This window comes from Trichosurus vulpecula, chromosome 1 (assembly GCF_011100635.1).
Source record: "Trichosurus vulpecula isolate mTriVul1 chromosome 1, mTriVul1.pri, whole genome shotgun sequence".
Lineage (NCBI taxonomy): Eukaryota > Metazoa > Chordata > Mammalia > Diprotodontia > Phalangeridae > Trichosurus > Trichosurus vulpecula.
This window is the reverse complement of record NC_050573.1, coordinates 23,500,750-23,527,493: the sequence shown is the minus strand read 5'-3', so window position 1 is coordinate 23,527,493 and position 26,744 is coordinate 23,500,750. Positions and strand designations below refer to the sequence as shown.

At 45.9% G+C, this 26,744-nt stretch overlaps 1 protein-coding gene and 1 pseudogene across 1 annotated transcript in view; one reads left to right on the top strand and one right to left on the bottom strand.

Moving 5' to 3' along the window:
* Positions 1-2,196: 2,196 nt before the first annotated feature.
* The window catches only part of SPPL3 (signal peptide peptidase like 3), a 153,309-nt gene continuing 128,761 nt past the window's right edge, over positions 2,197-26,744 (bottom strand). Inside the window, exons 7-11 of the mRNA XM_036741443.1 lie at positions 7,598-7,704; positions 6,295-6,458; positions 5,471-5,670; positions 3,846-3,955; positions 2,197-3,274 (exon numbers count right to left, since the gene is read on the bottom strand). Of these exons, the coding sequence (XP_036597338.1) occupies positions 3,203-3,274; positions 3,846-3,955; positions 5,471-5,670; positions 6,295-6,458; positions 7,598-7,704 (653 nt within the window). The 3' untranslated portion in view covers positions 2,197-3,202. The remainder of the gene's footprint in view (positions 3,275-3,845; positions 3,956-5,470; positions 5,671-6,294; positions 6,459-7,597; positions 7,705-26,744) is intronic.
* On the top strand, positions 16,590-24,572 carry LOC118834004 (annotated as a pseudogene).

The following is a 26,744-nucleotide window of genomic DNA, read 5'->3' as shown; positions in this document are numbered from 1 at the left end:
TGGTAGAACACGTGGCCTCAGGTGCCTGTACAGGGATGCAGAGTTAATCATTTCTTGACTTCTTGTAATCCTTTATAAACCTTAGATTTGGGGGGCAACAAGTTTCAAAAGGTTCAGAGAAGATGTAGGATATCAGGGTCTAACGTTCTTCAAGGAAAAGATAGTCCAGGAAGGATGGGAGTCTTTCAAGGTTAAAATTCTGAAAACACCAAGAGAAAATGGGAGTTGCTAAAGGAGGCAGATGTGCCTAAGCAGAAAAGTCGCCAGGGCAGGTACCAGGGGACGCACAAGCAAGCAGGCAAGGAGCTCGACCTCTGACCCTCCAATTAGAGAGATCCCCTCCCTCCTCACCCCGCTGCACTGCCATGGGGGCTCCTGGGCTCTCTCCACATGCCCCTATAGGGTACTTTCTCCTCCCCATCCTCTACCTATTCAACTTCCTTTGGTGTTTAGTCCTCCTCCATTAGACTGAAAACTCCTTGACTGCAGGAACCCTCTTCCTTTTTCCCCGTGCATTTGTACCTCTATCACTTAGCACAGTGCCAAGGCAGTAGGTGCTTAATGAATGTTGACTATTGACAGGCCTCTAAGAATAGTGTTTGGAATGCTAACACCCAGAACACACTGGGGATGATAAAAGGAGAACCAAATTGTTGGCTTAGTTTCTTTTAAACTGTATTAGGAGCAAAGATCAAAGAATGGAACAGGACTCTTGCTTTTTGTGAATGAGAGAATAGTTGGATAAAGGAGGAGAGCTAATGGAATAGATAACAAAATCTGGATTTAAAATGGCCTTGACAGACCACAGCATTGGGCTGAAACACTAGGTTTGAAGAAACAACTTCATAAAGATGGCGGAGGCCAGGTTAGGGCCACATGTGGGGAGGGAAGGGGTTGGTAAGTTCAAGGAATGGGAGGCAAGCTTGGGATGCAGAACAGGCCCACAGGAGTGACTGACGGAACTGGAAATGGATTTTAGCTGTCTGAAGATGGACAGAGAATTCCAGAGAACTGTGAAGCTGGGCGGACAAGACTTCCTAAGTCTCAGAAGGAAGGGGATTTCTTGGGGAGATACCAAAGCCAACCCTCTTTGCCTCCCTAAAGGCCAAATGGCCAATAAATAGTGGAACATTTAAGGAACAAATGTTTCAGCTGCTTTGGGCCCCTAGAAACCACACGATCCCCTGGAATTCCTAACAAATGAACACGTCCTCTCTGCAGAAATCACTAATTTCCTTGAACAAATTCAGCCAGGTATGTAGAGGAGAGAAGGGAGTCCACATCAGGGGTGCTCTGCTTCAGTTTTGTGGACAAGAGCTGGGTCTGGACACTCCTCAGGCCAAGTTGAGTAAACAGAGACAGGAGACCGCCGGTGCAGACAGAGCTGGAACTAAGCGTAATACCACCAACCTTCTCTAACAGGTAAAGAAGGCAGGTGTCAGACAGCCAAACTAAGCACGAAAGAATAGCTAGGAAAGTTTTGTTTGTAAAATTCAGCAGGATTTGCAGAAGAAAATATGGCCCCATGAACCTCAAAATGGCTTGACCGCAGAAACAATTGAGCCCCTTCTCTCTGAGCTACATCAAAGGTTATTTAGAGCAATGGAAAAATTCATGCCAAATACACAGCAGGATCAAAGAGGAAGTCGGTTCAGTTGGGAGAAAAACCGGGCCTCTCTGGGTCCTGTCCCCTGCCCTCTTGCTGACCTACGGCATCTTTGTGAGTGGCTCCCCAAACACTGGGCAACAGCTGCTGTGAGGCCTGGAGCTGCTACCCAGGTCACAAGTGCTGGCCCCCGCATGGACAGCCCGGCCTGAGCCTGGTCCTTTGCCTTCTCTAATCCCTGGAGCCCAGAGCTTAGCTGAGGATTTCCTCACCTTGAACTCCCAGCCCCCCCACCCCATCTATGCATAGTCTGAGGATGAGACAGTGGTTCTGGTTTAGACATCAAGAAGTCCTTTTCAGTCGTGAAAAAATAACGTACCCAGAATCGCTCGGTTAGAAAAGTCCACATTTTAACAGAGTCCCAGGGACAGGGCCGTCACAGCGGCAAACTCGGACCAGGGTCACAACAGCAAAAGACAGGTTTTTGGTTTGTTTTGTTTCGCCTCTTTTTTTCTTTTTCTTTTTTTTTTTTTTAAAGGAGTGAGGGCATGGAAAATACAGAAAACAAAATGCCAAAAATACAAAAAAAATAGAAAATAGAAAAAATGTATTTACACGTGGTACATCACTTGATCAGAAAGCACAAAGACTTCTGCGGCTATGATACATGCATTGGTTTAGGAAGAGACGACTAAAAAACAGGAGAGGTTAGGGAGAGGTCTGTGAAAAGGAAAAGAAGGGGCCCCGCGGGCTCCAGACGTCTGCTTCCCTAGTTTGCTACGCCGAGGGTATGCAGCTGGCCGGTGCCAGGCTGGAGGGGAGGGAGAGGCCGCCCGGAGCTCCAGGGCACGGCCAACACTCCTGTCTGCTCGAGGCTTGAGCACAGCAGAGCTTCCTCTCGGTGCATATGTGTATATATACACACATGTATATCTGTGCATCTATACGTATACATATGTATACACACACACACGTAGATATAGAAAGCTGTGTGTGTGTGCACGCGCGTACATGTATAAAAACCGTGCCCTTGCTCACTGCCAACACAACATCTGGGTGGAAATGTAATTCATTACAACAAATTCTTATATGTATACTGTAAGGAGTCACTCCGCGTGTGTCTGTGGATTTAATAAGTCATTTTACACCACAGAAAAGGTTTAATCAATTCAAAAAAGATTCTTGTGACAGAAGTTCTGTCGTTTCAGGTCTCTGAAAGGAAGTCCCCCCGGGAGCCCTGTCCCAAAGACGGGGGAGGCTTCCCTGAAGAAGGTCCGGTCCACGACTCCTGGACGGCTCCTTGCCACCATCCAGGCCCCGCCTCCCCCACCAAGGGGACAATCGGGCAGGTCCATAAAAACAGAGAAGGGGGGAGGACGGAAGCTTCACCAGGTGGCTCCAATTCCACATGTGCATGAGAAAGGAACCAAAGGGGGTCTCTGGAGCCTCAGCCCCCTTTTCAATACAAAGTCAGGTCAGACTAGCACCCCAGGCCAGGACCTCTGCAGGCCAGGACCGCTCTAGGAGGGAACAAAACCACCACTGAGTCAAGGGAGAAGGACCACAGCAGGGTCTGGTCACTTTCTGGCCAATCCATCATACTTCCAGGAACCGTGAGCTGCTGGCCTTGGAGTGGAAAGGTTCAGACCACATGCGGCGCAGGTCACCCTAGGAAAAGAGGAGATGTGGTGTCATTACACAGCCCAGCGTGCCCAGTGCAAGCTAACATCTCACCATTTCTTTCTGGTTCTAGTCTCTAGAATATCAAATTAGTTTTGCAAAGAATCTGGGGCTTAGCTCCCCAATTTTACTCGCTGTAATTTGTGATTGCAAAAACACTTCCTTACATTCTTAGGTCTTCCCAAGCACAACCTCAAAGTTACCAGCAGGTTGTTTTCAGTAACATCTCTGGTCAGGGCTCCCCCTTCTGCCTACAGCTATGTTCCAACAAGACATGGATTTCCTCCCATTCCTGAAATTCAGATTTCAAACTAACACTCCAAATTTTAGCTATTAAATACTGAGAAGATGGTTAGAGCTTGAGGGCTGGTTGCTTCTTTTAAAAAAAGCCCCAAAGAGTCTCCATGGGTAGTTCCTGGGGATCCCCAGGGGGAGGCAGGCACTGGTACAAGCAAGAAGGAAGGCATGCTGTGTGGACGCCAGGCTGCCAGAAACAGAAAATCGGTGTCGGGGTCGAGAGGTCCCAGAACCAAGGCCCAAGGAGGGAGGGGTGTCTCACCTTTAAATAGGCCATCGTGAGGAGTGGCAACAAGGTGAACGGTACCAAATAGAGGAGGGCGGGCTGGGCCGCCCGATGGATTCGAGACGCCACCGTTGCGGTCAGCAGGCCTACGGGAGGAGACAGGCTATGAGGATACCCACCTGGCAGCCAGAGCCCGGAGCAGGTGAGCGAACAGGTGAGGGACCCACCTTTAGGACCGCTCCACCCCAGGCCGTCTGCTGGTCCTCTGTTCAGTTTCTCACCAACACCCTCATCTCAACCCTGGCGTTGGCCTCACTCTTACCTCCATCCCTGAGGTTTAGGGAAAAGATCTCTGGACCTAGGGTCACAAGGCCTGGGTTCAAGTCCATCGCTCCATCACTTACTGGCTATGTGACCTTGGCTAACTCACTTAACCATGCTCAGTTTCATAGGTATCTCCCTTCACTTCACAGATGAGGAAGCTGAGGCCCAGCAGGCCAAATGAGTTGGTTCTCTTAACCAGGTAGTGAGTGTCATGGGGAGATGGGCCCAGGCCTCGACTCCTTGTAAAATGAGGATTACAACATCTGCCCTGCCCCCCTCACAGAATGAGAGAGTGGAGGTAAAAGGCTCCCAGGATTTTCCCTTCTGGCTGAAGTCAGTCAGTCATCCTCAGAATTTTCATTTCTAAATACATTTCTCCTCCACTGGGCAGTGCTTTGGGGAACACTGGTGCTGTGTGCACCAGGACACAGTGAAATGAGGGCCACCCTCCCCGCCCCCCACCTGGGCTACTGGGGAGCACTGAGACCTGGACCTGGGGGCGGACCCTTTGCAGGAGGAGTCTGTAAAGATGCAGCACTAGGCCTCAGTACTGCTTCTCTCTGGGGGTAAATGAAGAGAATTTTCTTAAAGAAATCTGGACAAGGTGACTGTAATCACATCAAGCAAACTTCCTCAAAGTCTTCAGAAGTCTGAGGCCAGCAATGATTGAGTGTGCCCCCCCTGCTGAGGCCTGGCCACCCCCATCCCATCCCTTGGCAAAGAGAAAGGAGCCAGCAGCAGGCTGGAGCAGCGAGGCCCGACTTCACAGGCAAGGCCAGACATGCGCATCTCTTTGGCTTGACTTTGCTACCAAGTTGGGGGAGATGATTGGGAAGACACAGAGATGTTTCAAAATTAAAATCAGCACTGATTTTTTTTTTGAGCAGCCATCCATGGAATTCTCCTAAAGGAGGATTTCAGTCAATCGGTGCAACCCCTCCCTTTGGAGAACAGTGATCACACCTCCCCACAAGCACATCCCTTCACACTCCTTCCTCTCAGACACACACTGGGCCTCCATGTCCTATCAGCAGAGGCTGTGCTGGTCCCTGGCTCACTGCTCTGACAGGACCCTCCTCAGTGCAGGTTGATGCTTGCCTTGGCACTGAGGGGTAAACTCTCTAATCCACAGTTAAAGAAGAAAGCTGGGGGCTGTGCTGGCCATTCCATCAATCCAGGCAATTCCCAGGTCAGGAAGCATCTGCTGCAATGGAGTCTAGTGGTTACAGCTGGCTTAGACTCAGGAAGATCTAGCTTGGGGGTGGAGGTTCCCTGGCCACGGAGGGCCCCTCTGGAGGATGTGGAGGAGCCCCAAGTCCAGAGCTGCTGCCTCTTACCTACAAAGTACCCGATGAGGGTGCAGTGGAAGTAGGAGACCTTCTGCATGCGGCCCGAGATGTTCCCTGGGCCCGGAGCCCCGCATGAGTCGCTGCTGGCCTGCTTCTTGTAGTTATCATAGCGCAGCACAAAGCACAAAAGGAGGCCTGGCATCACGATATCGCCGATTCCCAGCATGGAGAAATGACTGCCTGTGGAGCTAGAGAGCAACAGAGCCCAGGGGGGCTGGAGACCAGGCCCCACACCTCCCCTCCCCTCCCCAGCAGCAGAACATTGGCCTTCTGCTCATCTCTTGGGAAAGAGGCAATTCTGATACTGGGCCCTTTGTGATGGGACTTGTTAGGCCAAGGACCAAAATTCCACACTGGCCTAGGTCCTGCCCCAGGTCCCTGTGGGGGCTGCCCCTGGGCTGGGCTGGTGGGAAGAAAGAGCCTGTAGATGCTGCTGCAGGAGAGGAGGAGGAGGGAGGAGGAGGAGGGGGATGAGGGGAGAAGGAAGAGGAAGAGGGGGGTAGGAGAGGGAGGGGGGGAGGGCTAATCCCCTGCAGTCAGCTTAGTAAGCACTAAAACTGCCTTTTATCACCAAGTACCCAGTTCACTCCTTTGGGTACTTAAGTCAGTGTTCATCACAGTGTCCTGCAGAGGAAAAGCAAAGGGCTGGACCTGAGATTGGATGGTTATGGGCAAGAGAAGAAAATCAAATCGAGGAAACAGTTCAGACAAGGCCATCTGCCCCCTCCGGCTCTGGGTGATTTTATCTGCGCAGCCACTACCAGCACAAGCTGCACAGAATGTGTTTACAAGCCCTAACACTTTACTCCTACCTTGGAAAGACCAGTTTTCCAGGAAGAGACAATCGAGGAACATCTCGGCCCACATTTGGTCCCAGGTGAAGCTTCCGGGAGAGGACGTCCAGGGGGTTGTCGGCCGGCTGGGTGGCCACCTTGACCATGACATTGCTATTGAAGATGTAGGCGGAGAAAAAGACCTAGAAAACAGAGATGGACTTTAACGTAGGAAGGAGGAATACAGGAATGGACATCCATTTTTTCCCCATTCTCTTTCATCAAGAACAACTTCTTAAGTGTTCTGAGGAATCTACATCTTTTCCACTGCCTAAGGCCATTAATTGGTTCCATGAAAAAATGGTTTTTGGTGAAGCCCATTACTCGAAGCAATTCATTCTATAGGCATGAAGTGACAAACAGGTGATCACCCAAAGGTATTATAATGAAGCATTCAGAGCTTAGCAAATTAAATGTGATTAAAAGGAACCAGTCCCCTTACTTATTGAAATACATAGCTAGGTACATGTGACTTTCAAAACTTGTTTTAAATCAATATGGAAGTGCTGAATGAAGTTCCTTTTAGCTCTTGGTCTTTGATCCTTGGGACCTGTGTCTGCTTGGAAGAAGGAAATGCACACAGTAGGTGGACACACAGGGCTTGACCAGCAGGGAGGGCCTCAGCCAAGTTAGAGGCCAATGGGGGTGCGGGCTACGTGGCTTGTGCTTCTAATCCGTTTGGGATGGTTTACCCAAATTATAATGGTTGGCACAGCATCACATACATGTATGTATTTTAAGTGAGGACAAATGGGGGAAAACTTGCTACAAGTGGGTCCTTAATAATTCTGAACTTCTTTCCACAAATAGCCTCTTAAGGCAACCACCACAGTTAGGGGGCGCCATAGTGCACAGAACACTAGTCCTGAGTTCAAATTTGACCTCAGACACTTTCTAGCTGGTGGTGTAACCTCCGCCTGCCTGAACACCCTCAAGTGTAAAATGGGTCTACGCACGGGACCTCCCTCTCAGGTGAACCACTGTAAAGTGCTTAGTGCAGTGCCTGGCACACAGCAGGCATGTCCTCCCTCCTTTCTCCATCAAAAGGCAGATTTCAACCTCACTTCACTTTGGCTTCTACCCGTGTACCTCAGGGGTCTAGGAGAGTTCCAATAGGTTTTAACGCCCCAGATGCCCCCGAGTGCTCCGTATACCTTTTTGCCTATGCAGTTCTCGAAGCTTGAAGGACTGGGCTTCTGTTCTGGGGATGATTTCAGCTGGAGGGCACAAAGGAGGACTGCCCCACATGCAGACACCCGACTTTCAGGAAAAGGAAACTTACCCAGAAGACATCATAGATTAGAAGGCCTGAGAGGAGCAAACAGGAGACCTTGAGGCTCGGCAGGCGGACGAAGGCGATCATGGCCACGCAGAGGCCCATGGCCAGAGCTGAAAGGGAACCAGAGTCAGTAGTGAGTGCTTGGTCAGTGGTGGGAGGCACCAGGGAGACAGCACAGACCCCTGGCTGGGTTGGGAGTCCTGGGCCAAAGGGCTTTCCAAGTGAATTAGCAAAACTGAAGATGAGGAGGAGATTCTTCCCCAAATACCAGCCCTGGCTCAAAACCTCTTTTTGGTGTAAAACCCAATGGAAGCACAAACGGATTCACTTTGCTCTATGCTGATCTCACCAATGTTTGGAGAAATGAACATTTCCACCAGGTATCAGCTGTCTATGCTCTAGTAGTCTAGAAGCATGGAGCACTTTAACAGAAACTTTCAAGATATGGAATTTGAACATGTTAAGAACAATTTCTTATCATTCCACTTTGCTGCTGTTCAGTTGTGTCTGACTCTCCACGACCCCTTTTGGGGTTTTCTTGGCAATGATATTGCAGTGGTTTGCCATTTCCTTCACCAGCTCATTTTACAGATAAGGAAACTGAGGCAAGCAGGGGGTGAAGTGACTTGCTCAGCGTCACACAGCTAGTGTCCATGGCTGGATTTGGACTCATGAAGATGAATCTTTCTGACTCCAGGCCCAGTGCTCTGTGCACTGTGGCACCCCCTAGCTGCCCCCTGTCATTCAATATGGTGTCTCAAAGACTCTTTCATGTATAATCACAAGGAGAAAACTAGATTTAATTGATACAGCCCTAGTTAAGAGCCTCCTTAGCCGGATTATAAATACATAAAAAATATTTTTAAAAAGTTACCTGTTTAAAAGCCCAATGTATAATTATTACCAACTCTCGTCTATTTAAGGACAAGATTCCCCATTTATAATTCACTTTTAGGAACGGCACTGTGTGGTCCACACACACAACACACAAATACGTGTTTCACATCAATATCGTTTTAGAAAATACAGAGGAGGAAACATATGTACCAAGCATAAGGGTGTAGAAAGTCAGCTGCCTTAAGCAGCAGGAATGGCTAAAGCCAAGTTAGGAACAAATGGGCCAGATGCTGAACATGACTGCTAGGTGAAGAGGGAAAGGCATCGGATAAAGAGCATGTGGGGCATGAAGGGAGAGGTCCCCCCCACCTTTCACCCCAGCCAGAATGGTTCTCCAGCCCTCACACTCTACGCCTCACATCACCAGCCCACAACAGAAGCTCCTTGAAGGCAGGAGCTGTCCCTTTTGCTAGTGCTTGGCACCCTGACCTGCTCACTACTAATAAAGAACAGATGGCAGGTGGTGAAGCGGCTTCACTGTTAAATGCATACACATGACTCACTGGCCCACAACTGGAACTTCCATAGCCATGAATGGCTGGCTTGTCATACACCAGGAGAAGAGCTGTTGCTTTTCTTGGTGACCCTGACCTTCCCCAGTAGGAAACAAAAACAATACTTGCCAACCTTCCAAACTAGACATTTTGCATCCTCTTTCAATTTGGCATCATGCTTCCTATGATGTAATTCAAGACATCATGATCATTTCCTGACTCTCCTACAAGACAACAGCAACTGTGTCTTCACCAGAGTTCCTGAGACATCAGGAGCTCCTGCCCTTCTCCAGGAGAACCTCAATGTTTCTGCTAAAGTGGGCCATCCCTGGGACCACACTGTCTTTCCTCCAAGATATATTATTTCTCTGTTATATTAGGGACCCAGTGCAAAATAAAGAACCACAGAGCCTCAGAAAAGGGGACCAGACATGAAAAATTCCCTCCTAAAACATCCCTGACAAGTGATCATTCAAATTCTGTTTGGAGACCTCCATCAAATAGGAAAATGGCCATGTCCTAAGGCAATGCAAATTATTTCAACACAAATTTATTATGTGTCTATGAACAAGAAACCGTACTGGGCAGGGAATATAAAGATAGAAGTAAAACCAGTGTGTGTCTTGAAGGACTGAGCGTACGCTCTGCTATGGAGAGAAAAGCTCCAGAGACCAGTGTCACAGGAGGGGACGTGGGGAGGGCAAGAACACTGGCAGCCATGGGGAGAAGCAGCATTTAAGCGGGGCCCAGAAGAAAAAAGCCCAGCTGGGAGCAGCGGCATTGGAATCTAGGAGGGGGGAAGAGAAAATCATGCTGGAAGGGCAGGCAGAAGCCTGGCTGCAGAGGGCGTCGATGACTGGCTCAGGCTTTGTCTGGGAGCCACTGAAGGTTCCGAGCAGAGGTTGACCTGCTCCTTAGAAGATTATTTTTGGAAGCTGTGTGATGATTTTCACTTTGAGACAGCTCTATTTATTAGGAATTTTTTAAAAGTTGAGCTTAAATCTGCCTTTCTTCCACTGCTCCCAACTGTACCCTTTGGGCCAAGGCCACGTCTGCTCCCCCTTTCATCCGAGGGCCCTTCAGTACCTGGACGTGGCGCTAGTGTTTCATACTGACACCTCTGGCCTTTAAAGGGGGCTTTATCCTGCAATTGTCCCTCTCCTCTAGCACTGACTTGGAACGTGCCTCATCCGGCCTGCCAAACTTTCCATGCAGCCACTGTCACTGCCTGCCCGGGACACAACAGCTCACATTCAGACGACGCCTCATCACTAACCCGATGCCTTCCTCACAATGACTCGTGATTATTCTCATTTGGCAGGTGAAGAAGCAGGTTCTGAAAAGCCATGGGACATCACTGACTTGGGGAAGGATGGGGGGCTGGGATCCTGGTCTTTGGATTGCACTATTTATTCAGGAGTTGCCAGGGATAAATGGCAAAACAAGACAGCCCTGCCTAGAAGGAGCCTCTATGTTCTAGGGGAGGGTAGGGAGGGTAGGGCTTCCAAATATTTCCAGATCCACATGCACAAAGTAATTTCAGGAGGATGGTGGGCTTGGTTAATAGGATGTTACCTGCAGGGTGTAACTAGGGAGCTGCTCTTCTGAATAAACTTGGAAAGACAACTTTCTCTAGTGCGACTTGATTCAAACTCCTGAGCCTCTTGTGGGATGTCTCGCTGATGAATGTAACTGTTATCCTCTTCACGAATGCATATTTACACTCTGTTCATTATCTATACGAACTATTTTTCCATGAAAGTGTCTTAGAGTTTAAGCCCTCTGGTAGTAAGAAGTACAATGATATAATTCTCTGTATTGCATTTAGAAAAGCACCAAATTTATAAATGCTATCTGATGAAGAAAATTAATAAATGGAATTATAAGTATTCACTAAAAGGGTCTCAATTATTATTCCACTTCATCCTTAATAGATGTTGTACAATCCAGGAGGCAGGGACTATCTTTTGCCTCTTGCTATCCCTGGCGCTTAGCAGAGTGCCTGGCACATAGTAGGCACTTAATAAATGTTTATGGAGATATTCTGTATTTAAAGACCACATGCCTGAATGTAGTTTTTCAGAAATCAGTAGCAATATTTTCTGACAATAATCTCTGCCTTATTATCACAGGCTGAAAACAGGTGCTATAAACAAGCTGCTTAACCAGTTTGTCATTTTAGGGCTGGCAGAGGTGAGACAGGTCCAGACAATCTCTGAAGCCCACAAACTGTGAACGAGTCAGAGCAAATACAAGCAGATGCTTAATCAGCCTTTAGTTAACACCATTCCTAGTTGAGCTCGCACAGCCCAGGACCAAAGGAGGCTAATTTGCTCAGGACAGCACAACAGCTTGGCTGTGAGACCCCCATCACACACCAGAGCAACAGGAAGATCTTCGGTGTCCCCTTGACGCTTCGACTGTAAGGAGACATTTAAAAGCCTCGCCCTTGTCTAGTACAAAAGCACCTGTCAAAATGTCTAGGCTAGAACTAAAGATGAGTTACACGTGGAATTAAAAAAAACAAACCCTCATCCAGCAATGATGCTTCCAAACAGGGTACACTCCTTGTCACCGAAGTCCAGAGAAACAATTCCTATACCAAGGACGTAACTATTTAGCACTTCTCTGGCTATGACCAGAAAATTACATGATTGTCATTCAGGAAGAAAGCAAGTCAAATCCACATCAAAATGTCACTCCAACAAACAAGCAATAAATAACCCCTGAGGCTGTTAGGGAAAATACATTTGATCCCGCGCCCGGGATAGGAAAACTTAGCCACTGAAATTTTCGACAAGAAGTCATAGGCTCTGAGCTTATCAGAATTTAGGGAATGTGTACCAAGAAACAGGTCCAAAGACTTCTGGCAATTCTACATCTTTTAAGGAACTGCTTCTCATCAAGTCTGCTTCCAATGGGCTTTCATCTTTCACTGCTGGGCCCACACATACAACCTAGGCAACACACAGAGGCTGACACCATTTATGTGAGTCCCAGAGACAAGTTGGGGACGTGTTATTATCCAGGGATTGTCACTGATAGCAACCCTGCATCTCATTGGGAATAGCTTGACCCCCAACTCAAAGGTCTCCTGCTCCTCTGAACTTTTAAGAGCCTCAAGGGGCCCTCAGACCTTGGAGAATGAGAACAACCCCTCACTCTAGAGGCAATAGGGACGGGGGGGGGCGGAGAGGGAGAGGGAAAGAGGTAGTGGGGAGAGAATCTACACCCAGGACCTGGTACCTTTCAATCAAGCATCCTTTCTGTTGCACTGTGATGTATATGTTTAATGCTATAGCTAGTAAGGTCTGGTTTTTAAAAAGGTATAGACAGTTCTTGTTATGAGTATATTTAGCATGCAGAATCTGAAATTTAGAGAACTGAATAAATAATTTCATATAATTTGAAACTTAAAATGCCAGTATAGAACATGTGCTACACCATGACACCTACTGGCTAAGTCTGGTATTGCAGCCTTACTTTAATTAGACACCAAATATTAGCAGAGGCTCTGTCTGGTGCCTGATTTTGGACCCAGTGACTTGAATTTTTAATAAGAATGCAATGAAAAATGAAATGCTTATCTGTTTAAAAAAGTATCCGCTCTGCATTATGTTTAAAGCCAGATTATATATTTGAAGGAAACAAGTTTGAAATGGTTTTCAATACCAGTGTGCCTGATGTTAATGTTCCCTAGCCAAGGAAAGTCTAATTAAAATGTCATTATTTGCTAGAGAAATCTTAAGACAGACCCGAACTCCATGGATGAGAGGGACGACTAACCAGATGAGAAAGACAATAAATCAACTCCCACAGAGTCACAGGACAAGGGGTCAGGATAGATGAAGTGCTCTTGGCAGAATCAGCTGAGCTGGCATGCGATGAGGACGAGGCCTCACTGCACCCAGCACCTGCATCCGGAGTGGAACAGCTTCACTTGGAGAGGTAAACCAAGTATGGCAGCTGGCTGATGGAAGGACCTTAACCAGTTTCTAAACTTGAGCTACCAAGATCAGCTGGGCCAGAAGGTAAACTCTCCTGGGACTAAAGGTGAGGGGAGAGACTCCAGCTTGGGGGAAGAGGCTGATGAGGTTAACAAATGGAGACTAGGGTTAAAAAGACTTAATTTGGAGTAATGTTAACTAGGAGAAAGTAAAAAAACAAACTGGTCCCAGTGAAAGAAGTAGACCCAGGAGAACAACTTGTACAATAAAACAACACTACAAAGACAAACAGCTTTCAAAGACTCAAGAAGGCTGACCACTGACTGACTGTGGACAAAACACCCGGCCCACCTGCGGATGGAGAGGGCATGGACTCAGGAGTGCACACTGGGACATTTTTGGGAGCATGCCGATGTAGGAATTTGTTCTGCATGACCATCCGTGCTGTCACTGGGCTTTTGATTTCTTTCTTAATGAGGGGAGAGTGGGAGAGGGCAGATTTTAGTTGACTGAAAAAAAATGAATTTAAAAAACTGGCTATTTAAAACAATTCCCCATTTTTTCTGTCGTTCAGTCATTTCAGTTGTGTTTGACTCTTTGTGGCAACATTTGAGGGTTTCTTGGCAGATACCGGAATGGTTTGCCATTTCTTTCTCCAGGTCATTTTGCAGATGAGGAAGCTGAGGCAAACAGGGTTATGTGACTTGCCCAGGGTCACACAGCTAGTCAGTGTCTGAGGCTGGATTTGAGCTCAGAAAAAGGAGTCTTCCCGTCTCCTGGCCCAGCACTCTATCCTCTGCACCGCCTAGCTTCCCATATTTTACTATGTTGCACCTCCCACCGTGAATGCATGCTCCATAGGTAACAACCTTTCTTTCATCTGAAATCTTTTCCTTTCACATTCCTCCTGTGTTTTGGCTCAGTGAGAGCTCCCTCCTGATGACACAGCTTCCCTGGCCACCTTTTCCAGCACTGGTTGCATATATTCATTTGTTGAGGGAGGGGAGGTTCCCCATTTCTACTTCTGAGTTCTCCCTGTACTACCACCACCTAGTAACCTCTCCTCTTTAGAGGTTCACTTCATCCTTATTTGTCACCCAATCAAGATCCTTATAGTTGGGGTCTACACACCCTCCCTGGAGTTTTCTTCAGTAAATCCAGTTCTTGGATCATTCTTTCTCTCAACTCTCACCTTTATACTAAGACTCTATCTCAACGCTCCCTCAAGCACCCACAGCTCCTCCACTTGCTCATTCCCCATGACCCAGTCCTCTGCCCCACCAATGCACCACTTCTTGTTCCTGAGCTCTGAAGTTCCCTCGTTTCCTCAGGATTTGTGGTGGTCTCTTCTCTGCTTCTGCCCTGGGGCCCTCTTTTTTTCTTCCTCTGCATCATCTTGCTTGACCTCCTCAGCGCCCATGCATTCAATCATTATCTGTGTGCTGACGAGCCTAAGATTTATTTATCCAGCCCTAACTTCTGTCCTAACCTTAAAACTAGAAAGCCTGAACGAATGTCCTGTTGACATCTGCAGCTCGACATGTTCCAAACTGGAATTCTATCTTCCCCAAGTTCCTCACCCCTGGCCCTTTCTGACCGTACCAACAAATGCCAGTGGCTCCCTACCACCTCCAGGATCAAACAGAAGAGGATGTGTCTGGGGTTCAAAGTGCTTCATCACCTGCCCCTTTGGACCTCTGCAGTCTCTTCACACCTTGGTCCTCTGTCATCCAGTCACACCAACCTCCAGGCTGTTCTTCCCATAAGACACTCCATTTACCAGCCTGGCATTTTCACTGGCTACCCCCCAAGTCTGCTGTTCTTGCCCTCTTCGTCTCAGCCTCGTGGCTTCTTTCATCCCACCTTCTAGAAAGACTTTTCTTTCAGAGCCACCTTAATTCTAGTGCCTTCTCTTGGGGGGGGGGGAGGTGTGGGGTTCTGCTCTCCTTGGTGACATCTGTGCAGTGCTTCTCTGTCTTCCTCTCATCTTCCACATTTCACCCTCAGGAACATTTTGCTCCCTTGGGTAAACTTTCTTTTAGTTAGCTTCTCCCTTTAATGTTTCTCTCTACTTATGAAACAATGCTGCTTATAATCTTCCACCATCCTCAACAAGATATTTACAATTTACAATTTTATCCTCTATATCTTGTTTGAACACAGGGCTGTCTTTTGCCTTTCTTTGTATCTCTAGGGCCCAGTACACTGTCAGTGTTTAATAAGTGCTTGCTTACTGGTTTATTCCATGACAGTTGTATGACTGTGCATATTAATAGTTTAATTTTTCAAAGCTGGGTCCTGCAATACATATGACATATGCATATGACATTTTAACAAGATGTCAAAGTATATCCTTTACCCTTTTCAAACTTTAAATCCATTCCTGGGACAAAGAGCTAAATGTATTAGAAAGGGACTTGCCTTTTGCCCATCCTTTCCCAAGGTCACACTGCTGGCAAAAGGCAGAGCTGGGCACAGAGCCTGTGCCCTTCTTGAGACTCACCCTGAAGAGCTATCCCAGCACTGCCTGAAACCAAAACCTGCACTTAAGACCGAGACTGCTCTCACTCAAAACATGTTTCCCTATTGTCTTTTAGAGCTTAATTAGTCCTTAGGCACAGCAAATACCCACTGTGGCCCAAACACATCTTGAAGGGATGCAGACTGCAGCCCACCCACGCCTACCCATCCTGTGGGACTCTAGTCCATGTCCTTTTATAAAACAACAGGGTGGGTGCCTGCTCTGCTTCCTTTGAAGCCCTAAATATTGGTTTACAGCTCAATCTTGCTATGTGTCGGCCTTCTTATGACATTCACATATACCCATTCCCCAGCTACTGGGGCATTTCTCTGTTTCCAGTTCTTTGCCACCACAAAAAAAGTGCTGCTCTAAATTCTGTACCTGTGGCTCCTTTACCCCTCCGGAAGATACATGGCTTAGCCACTTTTCAGGCCAGCTTTGCAGAATGGCTGGACCAGCTCATGACGCTACCACCTGCTACTAGGTGTGTCTTGATCAACTCGGTTAGTCTGATGGGGGTGAGGGGGAACTACAGAGTTGTTTTAATGGGCATTCCTCCAATTACTAGTGACCTGGAGCATCTACTGCTAGTTTTAACTCACTTTATTTTTTCAAGCACACATTTCTGTGATCACATCCTTCACATCTTCCTAATTCACAATTCCCCACTTATAACACATTGCCTGCCACCGTGACCCCTTCCACTGCCCTCTGTGGGATACCAATATTCAATACTTCAGAGAACGCAGTGTTAATGTCTTGCAGCCAAGCAATGCCGTACAAATATTGGCCTTTCAAGTGCAGACACGACTGGAGAAACACAATCATAACAACATCAACAGACTCATTATAAACAACCAAAAAAACAGGAGGAAGCAGCAGCTGGATGGCTGACAAGTTTGCCTGGGAAAGACAAATGCAGGTGTCCCAAAAGTCTTAGTGCAGCCTTTTAAAATGTTCAGTGAACATTCCCATTATCTTCTGTTCTATGTGGCTCTTTGTAAAAACTTCCATCAGCTGCTGCTCAGCAAGTGAAAGGACTGCACCTGTAATCCAAAGATCTCTCTCCCCAGGTGTCCTCATGCAAGTGACATCGTCTTTAAACCCTGCGTGGCAATCCCTGAAGTACCTTCGAGATGTCCATGGAAGACGGGGCTACCTGGAAATCCAAGGTCATCCAACCTTTGGATGATTATCCAAAATGCTTCGTTGTGGGAGCAGACAATGTGGGCTCCAAGCAGATGCAGCAGATCCGGATGTCCCTCTGTGAGAAGGTGTAACCAGAATGGCCTTTGTTTTCTTTGAATGACTCAGCTTACCTCATTGAGCTTCCCTGGACGCTGGGGCTTGCTCTTCCGGGGCAGGACCAGAACTTCCTGTGTGATGAGTCATGGGGCTGGCTGAGGGGAGGTGTTAATGTCTATGCTAGGGGGAGGGGCCAACTCAGGAACCAATCGGCCCTGGTCATTCGGGCGGAGCTTGATGATGTCAAAAACCCTATAAGAGGGGAGAGGACAGCTTGAAGATTCTCTTTTCCTTTTCCGGTTGGAGCCAGCGACAGTTACATCGTCAGTTACAGCGACAGTTACATCGTCAGTTACAGTTGCAGCTTCAGTTACAGACACAGACACAGCTGAGGCAGGAGCTGCCAGTAGCGGAGCTGACCTACGGGAGGAAGCTGAACAAAGACTTCAGGCCAGTGGGTAATCTTATTACCATCGAGGGGGAAACATGATTTTGCTTTACGCAATCATGCTTCTCTGTAGCCTCCTGGTTACTCTTTCAAGGCGTACTTATTGGGCCTGGAAGCTTTCGATCAACATATCAAAATGGGGCTTCTGGTTCATGGGTTGGTTACTGTGGAGCCTAAATAAATGTTTTGATTCTTCTGCCTTCTACTTTGAGAGTTTCTTATATCCGGCGGTTCCGAACCTTTCAGACATGTTTATGATCCTCTTTGAGATTATAAACTCTGCCCTCCTGATACATTTGGCGTCACGAACAGGATCGCTAGGTATAAGATCTCTATTTAGAAGCAGAACAATTTCAGAGGAAGAGATGAATATCCCAGGATGGGAGGATCCATTTTATTCCTCCCTAGCAAAAGAATTGGCTAAAAAAGCTGGACCCTGTGAAAACTGGGAACCAAGGCTACGGAGAGGAGATCCTAGGGATTTGGAAAAGTGTTTACGAGAAGTTGGGATTCAGTCAGGGGCATCACTATCTAGGCAAAGCTGGATAGTGTTATCAGCCTACCGGCTAGTATACGAAAGATTGAGATTAAGTGAAAGACATGGGGGCACTCCTACCCCACAGGAAGAAGAGGAATCTCAGATAGCAGGAGACCAAACTGACTCAAATGAGAACTTTTCTATTAATGTGGCTAAGAGCAACAGGAGACCAAAAAAGCCCAGAGTGCATTTCAACCCAGCCCAGAAAGAGCCTGACTGCCTGCTTCGTCCTAGCCATGGTGGCAGAGGAAGTGAGTGGGGAGAGAATGAGACAATGTTAGGGGCTGAGGCACAAAACACTACTGGGGTTCAGGATGTGCCTCACACAGAGAATAGGAGATGGTTAAATGATCAGACAAGGGCTCGACCCATACAAAGGAGGAAGACAGAAACCCGAGGTGAAGATTCAGTTACAAGGGAAATTCAGGAAGATTTCTCACCGCAAGAGGTCACAGATATTTTGAGTAGATTCAGCCAAAGAATAGGAGAACCATTGATATCTTGGATGGTAAGACTCAGTGATCAAGGGGCCGGTGGAATATCAGTAGATGGGACAGACTGCATGAGATTCATAGGTATCAGCCATGATCCTTTAGTTCAACAAGCTTTTAGGGAACATCATCAGCAAGGAGATGGTGATAGCAGGACTACTCTGTTGGCATTAGCCGCTGTGGGATGCAATAAGAGATATGCTACTGATTCTATGTGGCCCACTGAGCACAGACCCTGGTATTCACTTAGAGATTGTATCATGAGACTAAAGGAGGAGGTAATGAAGACTGCCATTATGACAGGAACTGCAGACAAATATTACAATGATTCAATGGAACTGCCTCATAGGAATTTAATAATTAGGACAGCTCCCCCTGCTTATAAACAACTAATTTTGAATTTATTACTTGGAGAAGTAGGGAGCCGTCTTACAACAGTGATAAATAAGATTTTACAGTTATATGACTTAGGTGACTGGGGAGGGGATAGATCTCCTCGAGAGAGAAGGGTGAATAACCAGCAAACTTGGCGCCAAAGGAGAGTAACAAGGAAAGAAATGTTTACTGCTTTATTGAGAGCAGGAGTAGGTTTTGAAATGATAGATGGAATTCCAACCAATGAATTATATAGAATGTACAGAGATAAAGGCCTTGATAACAGGAGAGATAGGGAAATCAGAACTGCTCCTGCAAATGCTACAGATGTTGAACCTTCAAACCCAAGTGAATCACATGAAAGGGAATACTAGGGAACAGGCCGAGCCCCAGTCCAAATTAAGGAAATACACAGGCTGGATTGCAGACCTCACATTAACTTGACCATATATTGGAAAAATGGGTCAAGTACGGTAACTGAGGCATTAATAGATACTGGGGCCGAGGCCACCCTTATTTATGGAAATCCAGACAAGTTCAGCCATGGAACTCCTATTACCATTACAGGACTAGGAGGGACTGAAATATCAGCCAGACAAGTTAAATTGATGATGAAAATTGGACAGTTGCCCAAGAAAGAATATAGTGTGGTTATTGTGCCTATTCCTGAATACATCATTGGAATAGACATTTTGAAGGGTATGACCTTAAATTTACCTGAAGGGAAATACCAATTTGCTGTGAGGAAAATAGGCATTAATGCAGTCTTAGTGGGGAAAATCAAGATGGATCCAATCACTTTGCCCGAACCTTCTGAAGTAATTACTTTGAGGCAATATCGTGTGCCAGGTGGGCAAGATGAAATTGCCAACACTATAAGAGAATGTGTTGAGGCAGGAGTGTTAGTCCCTACAACTACTCAATGGAACAACCCTGTCTGGCCAGTCCGAAAATCAGATGGAACATGGAGGATGACAGTAGATTATAGACAGCTGAACAAAGTGACTCCTCCCTTGTATGCTGCTGTCCCAGACACGGTTACTTTAATAGAGAGAATACAAAAACGTGAAGGGACTTGGTATGCAGTTATTGATTTGGCCAATGCCTTCTTTACAATCCCAATAGACCCCAAGCAATGGAATCAGTTTGCTTTTACTTGGCAAGGCCGACAGTATACATTTACACGCCTGCCGCAAGGATATATTCATAGCCCAACTATTTGCCACAGGATTGTAGCTGAACATTTGGATGAATTAAAGTTACCTGGTGTACAGCTTACACATTACATAGATGACATCATGATACAGGGAAAGAATATAAAGGAGGTGGAGGAGAGTTTAGCATTATTAATTGACCATATGAAAAGCAAAGGATGGGAAATCAACCCCGCAAAGGTTCAAGGGCCAGCTCAAACTGTAAAATTCTTGGGGATACAGTGGAATAGAGGACTGCGAGAAATTCTCCCACAAGCTCGACAAAAAATCCAGGATTTTCCCACCCCTACCAATAAGAAAGAGGCCCAAAAGTTCATAGGGCTGTTTGGTTATTGGAGACACCACATCCCACATTTGGGACAGATTTTAAAACCCTTGTATAAAGTCACCAGAAAGAAATATGAATTTGACTGGGGACTTGAACAAAGTAGAGCTTTTGAGGAAGCAAAGGCTGCTATTCAATTAGCTCTAGACTTATGGCCTATGCAAAATGGGCCAGTGGAGTTACAAGTGACTGTACAAGATGACTATGCAAATTGGAGTCTGTGGCAAAAACAACAAAGCCGAAGTGTACCTTTAGGCTTTTGGTCAAGGAAACTGCCCTCATCTAGAGTGCAATATACACCTTTTGAGAAGCAGCTGTTAGCTGCATATTGGGCTTTAGTAGAAACTGAGCAACTAACTCTGGGTCATGAAGTGGTATTAAGGCCTGGAATTCCAATTATGACTTGGGTAATGAGTACCCCAGCTTCTCACAGAATTGGACATGCACAAGAGGCAAGCATAATCAAATGGAAGTGGTATATTCAGAATAGGTCCAGAGCAGGCAAAAATGGAGTTTCTGCTCTACATGAATCTGTGGCGAACATTGATACTGAGAGCAATGAAAAGCCCCTTGAATCTAAGCAACAGATGGTACCATCCTTAGTGAAATGGAATAATGGATATGACGGACTAAATGAAGAACAGAAGAAACATGCTTGGTTTACTGATGGGACAGCAAAATATTTAGGACAGAAGAGACATTGGAAAGCAGTAGCCTATAACCCCTGTACAAGGAGAACTCTGGAAAGTTCCGGGATAGGTGGAAGTAGCCAATATGCTGAACTGATGGCAGTGCATCAGGCCATCAGAGCAGAGAAAGGAGGACAGTGTCATATATTTACTGACTCGTGGGCGGTAGCTAATGGATTAGCTACGTGGATGCCTATATGGAGGAATCAGAATTGGGAGATTCATGGCAAACAAGTTTGGGGTAAAGAGTTATGGGAAAATATATGGGACATGTCTTTGGTTACAGATCTGTCAGTTTTTCATGTTGATGCTCATGCAACCCTGACCACACCAGAACGTGAGTACAATGCACATGCGGATCGACTAGCAAAGATTGCTACTGAATGTATTGTCCCTACTCCGACTCCAACTCATGACCCAGCCTTAGCAAGATGGGTCCACCAGACTGCTGGCCATTTAGGGGTCCAGGCCACCCATCGATGGGCACAGGATCGAGGTATCAGTATTTCTCATGCGTTGTTAAAACAAATAACAGAGGAGTGTTGTATATGCCAATTAGAAAAAGAACGAACTCTTCCTAGGATAGTTACTGGAGAAATAGCAAGGGGAAAAGTTCCAGCCCAAATTTGGCAGATAGATTATATTGGCCCACTACCCCAGGATAAAGGATGTAAATATGTATGTACGTGTGTTGACACCTATTCAGGTGTACTAGTGGCTTGTCCTTATAAAGACGCAACTCAGAAAAACACCTGTAAAACTCTAGATATTGTAAGTTTATATTATGGAACCCCAATGCAGATTCAAAGTGACAATGGGTCACATTTCAAGGGCAAAGAAGTGAAAAGATATTGTGTGTTGAATAATATAGAATGGATATATCATATTCCATATTACCCACAAGCATCTGGGCTAATTGAAAGAATGAATGGATTGTTGAAAGAACAGCTGAGAAAATTAAGCTCAAATAATTCATATCGACATTGGAAGGATAATTTGTCTATTGCTTTACGTAATTTGAATAATAGACCCTTAGGGGGGAGTACACCTCTAGCCAGAATGATGACCCCAAATCTGCAGATCAGAGAACAGCAAACATGTGAGATCCAAAACATTGAATTTTGGACTGTGAGGGAAGATGTCCCACTACCAAGTCCAGGAACACCTGGTTCAGCAGGATATGATTTACATTGTATAGAGAATTTTAGGTTAAATAGGAAAGAGATAAGAAAAACCCCTACTGGAGTATGTATGAGAATCCCCAAGAATCATCTTGGACGGATATTACCTAAACCAGGATTAGCGGCTCAAGGAATACATGTATTGGCTGGAGTGATAGATTCTAATTATCAAAAAGAAATTGTTGTGACACTCCAGAATATGGGTAAAAAACCTGTACAATTTTGTAGAAATGATAGGATGGTTCAAGTCATTATTATCCCCTGTGAAAAAATACCCTTTGTGAAAACTGACCCTCCTCCCAAAATAACTACTAGAGGGGCAAAAGGGTCTTGCTCCATTGATAGAATAAAGTCAGGAGCTAAGGTATGGGTAAAACGGAAGCCAGATGATATTCCAAAGGCTGCAGAAGTTATAGCCCATGGGAAGGACAACACTGTAACAGTTGTCTATTCAGGGGAAAATAATTACCAAATCGTACCCCTGAACCATATATTTTACCATGAATAGGTTATAATAATAGATTCACAGACTATTCTTTTTGTCCTTTGTTTTGGCTAACCTTGTTGCTAGTTTTGTTTCCTTCAGGCTTAAGCACCCTGCACTTTCCGGTGACTGCCTAAGCATGTAGCATTCTTGGAATTCCTGCCAGCTTGTTAAAGAAATGACCTCTGGAATGGGACTTTTTGGGGGCAGGGCCATCTCTACATCCAATTTCAGCATGAAGAAGCTATGGAAAATGAGACCTTCACCCCTCACCCCAAGATTTTGAGCCCCAATCGTTCAAGGGGGGTGGAAATGATGATAGTGTTCTGTTTACTTATTTTGTGTTATCCTTGCTGTGTTGTTTTATTGTTATGATATTATTGATCCTATGTAATGGATACAAGGATTTAGAGGTGGACATTTGAATTATTAATAATTATTTTGGGGATGATTGATTGAAGAGATTATCTTGCTGGGACCTAGGGGTGGATCACATTTGAATCGTAAACCAATATTTAGGAATGTCACCAAATGATATGTTTTGCTTTATAATGAATGATATGTTTTAGTTTCCTTTGTAATTGGATCACAATGTATGTTCTAGGATACATGGCTGATTAGATTATGTATCCTATAACAAGGGGTGGAGTGTAACCAGAATGGCCTTTGTTTTCTTTGAATGACTCAGCTTACCTCATTGAGCTTCCCTGGACGCTGGGGCTTGCTCTTCCGGGGCAGGACCAGAACTTCCTGTGTGATGAGTCATGGGGCTGGCTGAGGGGAGGTGTTAATGTCTATGCTAGGGGGAGGGGCCAACTCAGGAACCAATCGGCCCTGGTCATTCGGGCGGAGCTTGATGATGTCAAAAACCCTATAAGAGGGGAGAGGACAGCTTGAAGATTCTCTTTTCCTTTTCCGGTTGGAGCCAGCGACAGTTACATCGTCAGTTACAGCGACAGTTACATCGTCAGTTACAGTTGCAGCTTCAGTTACAGACACAGACACAGCTGAGGCAGGAGCTGCCAGTAGCGGAGCTGACCTACGGGAGGAAGCTGAACAAAGACTTCAGGCCAGTGGGTAATCTTATTACCATCGAGGGGGAAACATGATTTTGCTTTACGCAATCATGCTTCTCTGTAGCCTCCTGGTTACTCTTTCAAGGCGTACTTATTGGGCCTGGAAGCTTTCGATCAACATATCAAAATGGGGCTTCTGGTTCATGGGTTGGTTACTGTGGAGCCTAAATAAATGTTTTGATTCTTCTGCCTTCTACTTTGAGAGTTTCTTATATCCGGCGGTTCCGAACCTTTCAGACATGTTTATGATCCTCTTTGAGATTATAAACTCTGCCCTCCTGATACAGAAGGCTGTGGTATTGGTATGGGAAAAAACACCATGATGCGCAAAGCCATTCGTGGGCATCTGGAGAATAACTCTGGCCTGGAGAAACTGCTGCCTCATATCTGGGGGAATGTGGGCTTTGTGTTCACCAAGGAAGATGTGACTGAGATTAGGGATATGCTTCTGGCCAATAAGGTGCCAGTTGCTGCCCGTGCCAGTGCCATTGCCCCATGTGATGTCACTGTGCCAGCCCAGAACACTGGCCTAGATCCTGAGAAGACTTCCTTCTTCCAGGGGCACCTGGAAATCTTGAGTGACGTGCAGCTGATTAAGACCAGGGACAAAGTGGGTGCCAGCGAGGCCACATTGTTGAACATCCCCCCGTTCTCCTTTGGGCTGATCATTCAGCAGGTATTTGACAATGGCAGCACCTACAACCCTGAAGTGCTGGACATCACGGAGGAAACTTTGCACCTTCGGTTCTTAGAGGGTGTCCATAATGTTGCCAGCATGTCTGCAGACTGGCTACCCAACTACTGCATCACTACCCCACTCGATCATCAATGGGTACAAGCAGGTCTTGGCTGAGACTGTGGAGACTGAGTACACCTTCCTGCTTACTGAAAAGGTGAAAGCCTTCCTGGCCGACCCTTTGGCACTTGTGGCGGCTGCCCCTGTGGCGGCCACCCTAGCTGCTGCTGCTCCAGCCAAGGTGGAAGCCAAGGAAGAATCGGAGGAATCTATGAAGATATGGGATTTGGTTTATTTGATTAGCCCACAGGAAACAACTATTTTAGCCAGTCTGTTTGTGAAACAAAGAAATAAAAGTGCTCATTTATCTCAAAAAAAAAAAAAAAGATCATCCAAAGAATGAAGTTTTGATGCAACCACAGAGTTTGGATGGAACCCCACAAGAAAACATCTAATGGAGGAAGATCAGGTGAGTGAAGTGGCTGAGCATGGGGACTCTCCTGCTGATCCATCGATCTGAGAGAGCGTTACCCAGAAACTGTCCCATGCACAGGGTGTCCCAGTCTTGTTAAAGTAAAAAACTTACTACTGAAAATTCACAAAACTAAACTGGAATTTATTTAAAAAAATAAAATACTTAAACTTCTGAATATTGCTTTTTACAAGTGTGCGGTATTTTACACTTTTGAAGTTATTTAAGCTTCACCAAAACTATGGCAAGCCTTTGGGACATCCTGCATACCATTTGGCAGAGTTGCCTGGATGGGCCTTTGTTTCGGGGAGAATCTGAAGAAAACTTTGTAATTCTCAAAAGGTAATATGTGCCGTTTCTCTCCTATCCAATTTTGGGTCTAACTTACTGTCCAATTACATTGTCCAAGATATATTTAATGACAAATGAGTTCTATAGGCTGTTCATTCAACTGAATATGGTAGGGTAGGCCAGTGGTGAAAAACTCAAATAGAAATGGATACGCCCGCCTCATGACTTAGAAAACCACAAATTAACTTTATGTTCTATCGTATTTTCATTTATTTAATTAAACAGTTCCCAATTACTCCTCTAGTGCAGGCAACAGGCACTCTTCACCCACTAAGTTTTTCCTATATGAATAGTTAGTCCACACTTTTTAGAATGATTATGGGTCTCATTTAGGAGGTTTTGCAATGTTCTGGGCCTGGTAAAAATCCATCTAAAGACATTTCAAACAGGACTGTCAGGAGGGCCTCCCCTATGGGATCTCTAGGAACTCTGTTCAGGACCTTTGATAACCAGTGAAGAGCAGCCCTTGCCAGTTGGTGTCTCCACGTATGACTCACCTGATATGACTAGCCAGGGCATACTGTCCATCGCTCCAGAAATCTTGTACGATTTTGACATTTGTATGGGAGATACCTTATGAGAACAGAGTTTCCGTGGTGCTTTCTTTTACAACCAACAAACAAAGTGGGATTTGGTATTCTCTACATAGCTCAGCCAAGAATATGAAAGATAAAAAATGCGGTGTTCTATAGGATAATGCTTATGAAAACCTGCCTGTTCCCTCCTAAGACGCTCACCCAAGGATGCCTTCTATGAATGTGCAGCTGCTCCTCTGACACCTTTTTATTTTCCTCATTAGAAAGTAGACACAGAAGCCAGTAGTTATTGGTGCTTCCTTGGCTGCTTTGTTGGGGTAATGGGGTGCAAGATTCAACTCCCACTCCAACACCTGTGTGATCTTTTGTTTCTTCAGTTACTTGGGAAGTGTTCTCCCAACATTTGGAAGTGGAGTCACCTCTAGCACAGACAGTTCCTGCCTAGAGCAGGTCTGGTCCATTTGCTGCCACTGCCACTGCTGTTCCAAGAATGCTTGGGATGACTAAATGGGGGTGGCGGGGTGGGGGTTCTGCTCTCCTTGGTGATTATAAACATCTATGCGGTGCTTCTCCTTCTGTCTTCCTCTCATCCTCCACGTCTCACCCTCAGGAACATTTTGCTCACTTGGGTAAACTTTCTTTTAGTTAGCTTCTCCCTTTAATGTTTCTCTTTACTTATGAAACAATGCTGCTTATAATCTTCCGCCATCCTCAATAAGATATTTACAATTAGCTTATATTTAACACCGGTTATTCCCTTGACCGCGGGCACCTTTCATCTGGCAAGGAGCTTAGGTGTCTGATGATGACAAAGGGTTTGAAGTTTCTTTTGGTCTCATTATGGCAGCTGCCTTACATTGGTTTAACTTCTGGACATTGCTGTAATTGTTTTAGTATCTAGTATCTGGTAATATGTTTAGTATCAATAACTTAAACAGCTCAGGTTGGTTCTGGAAAGTAATTTGGAATTATGCTAAAAAGTGACCGAACTGTTCAAACCCCTTGATCCAGAGACCCCACTGCTAGGCATTAACCTCATGGAGGTCAAAGACAAAGAAAGGTCCCATTATACAGGGTGTTCCTAAAGTCTGGACACATAGGAAATGCGGAGTTATTGCATCGAGTTCATG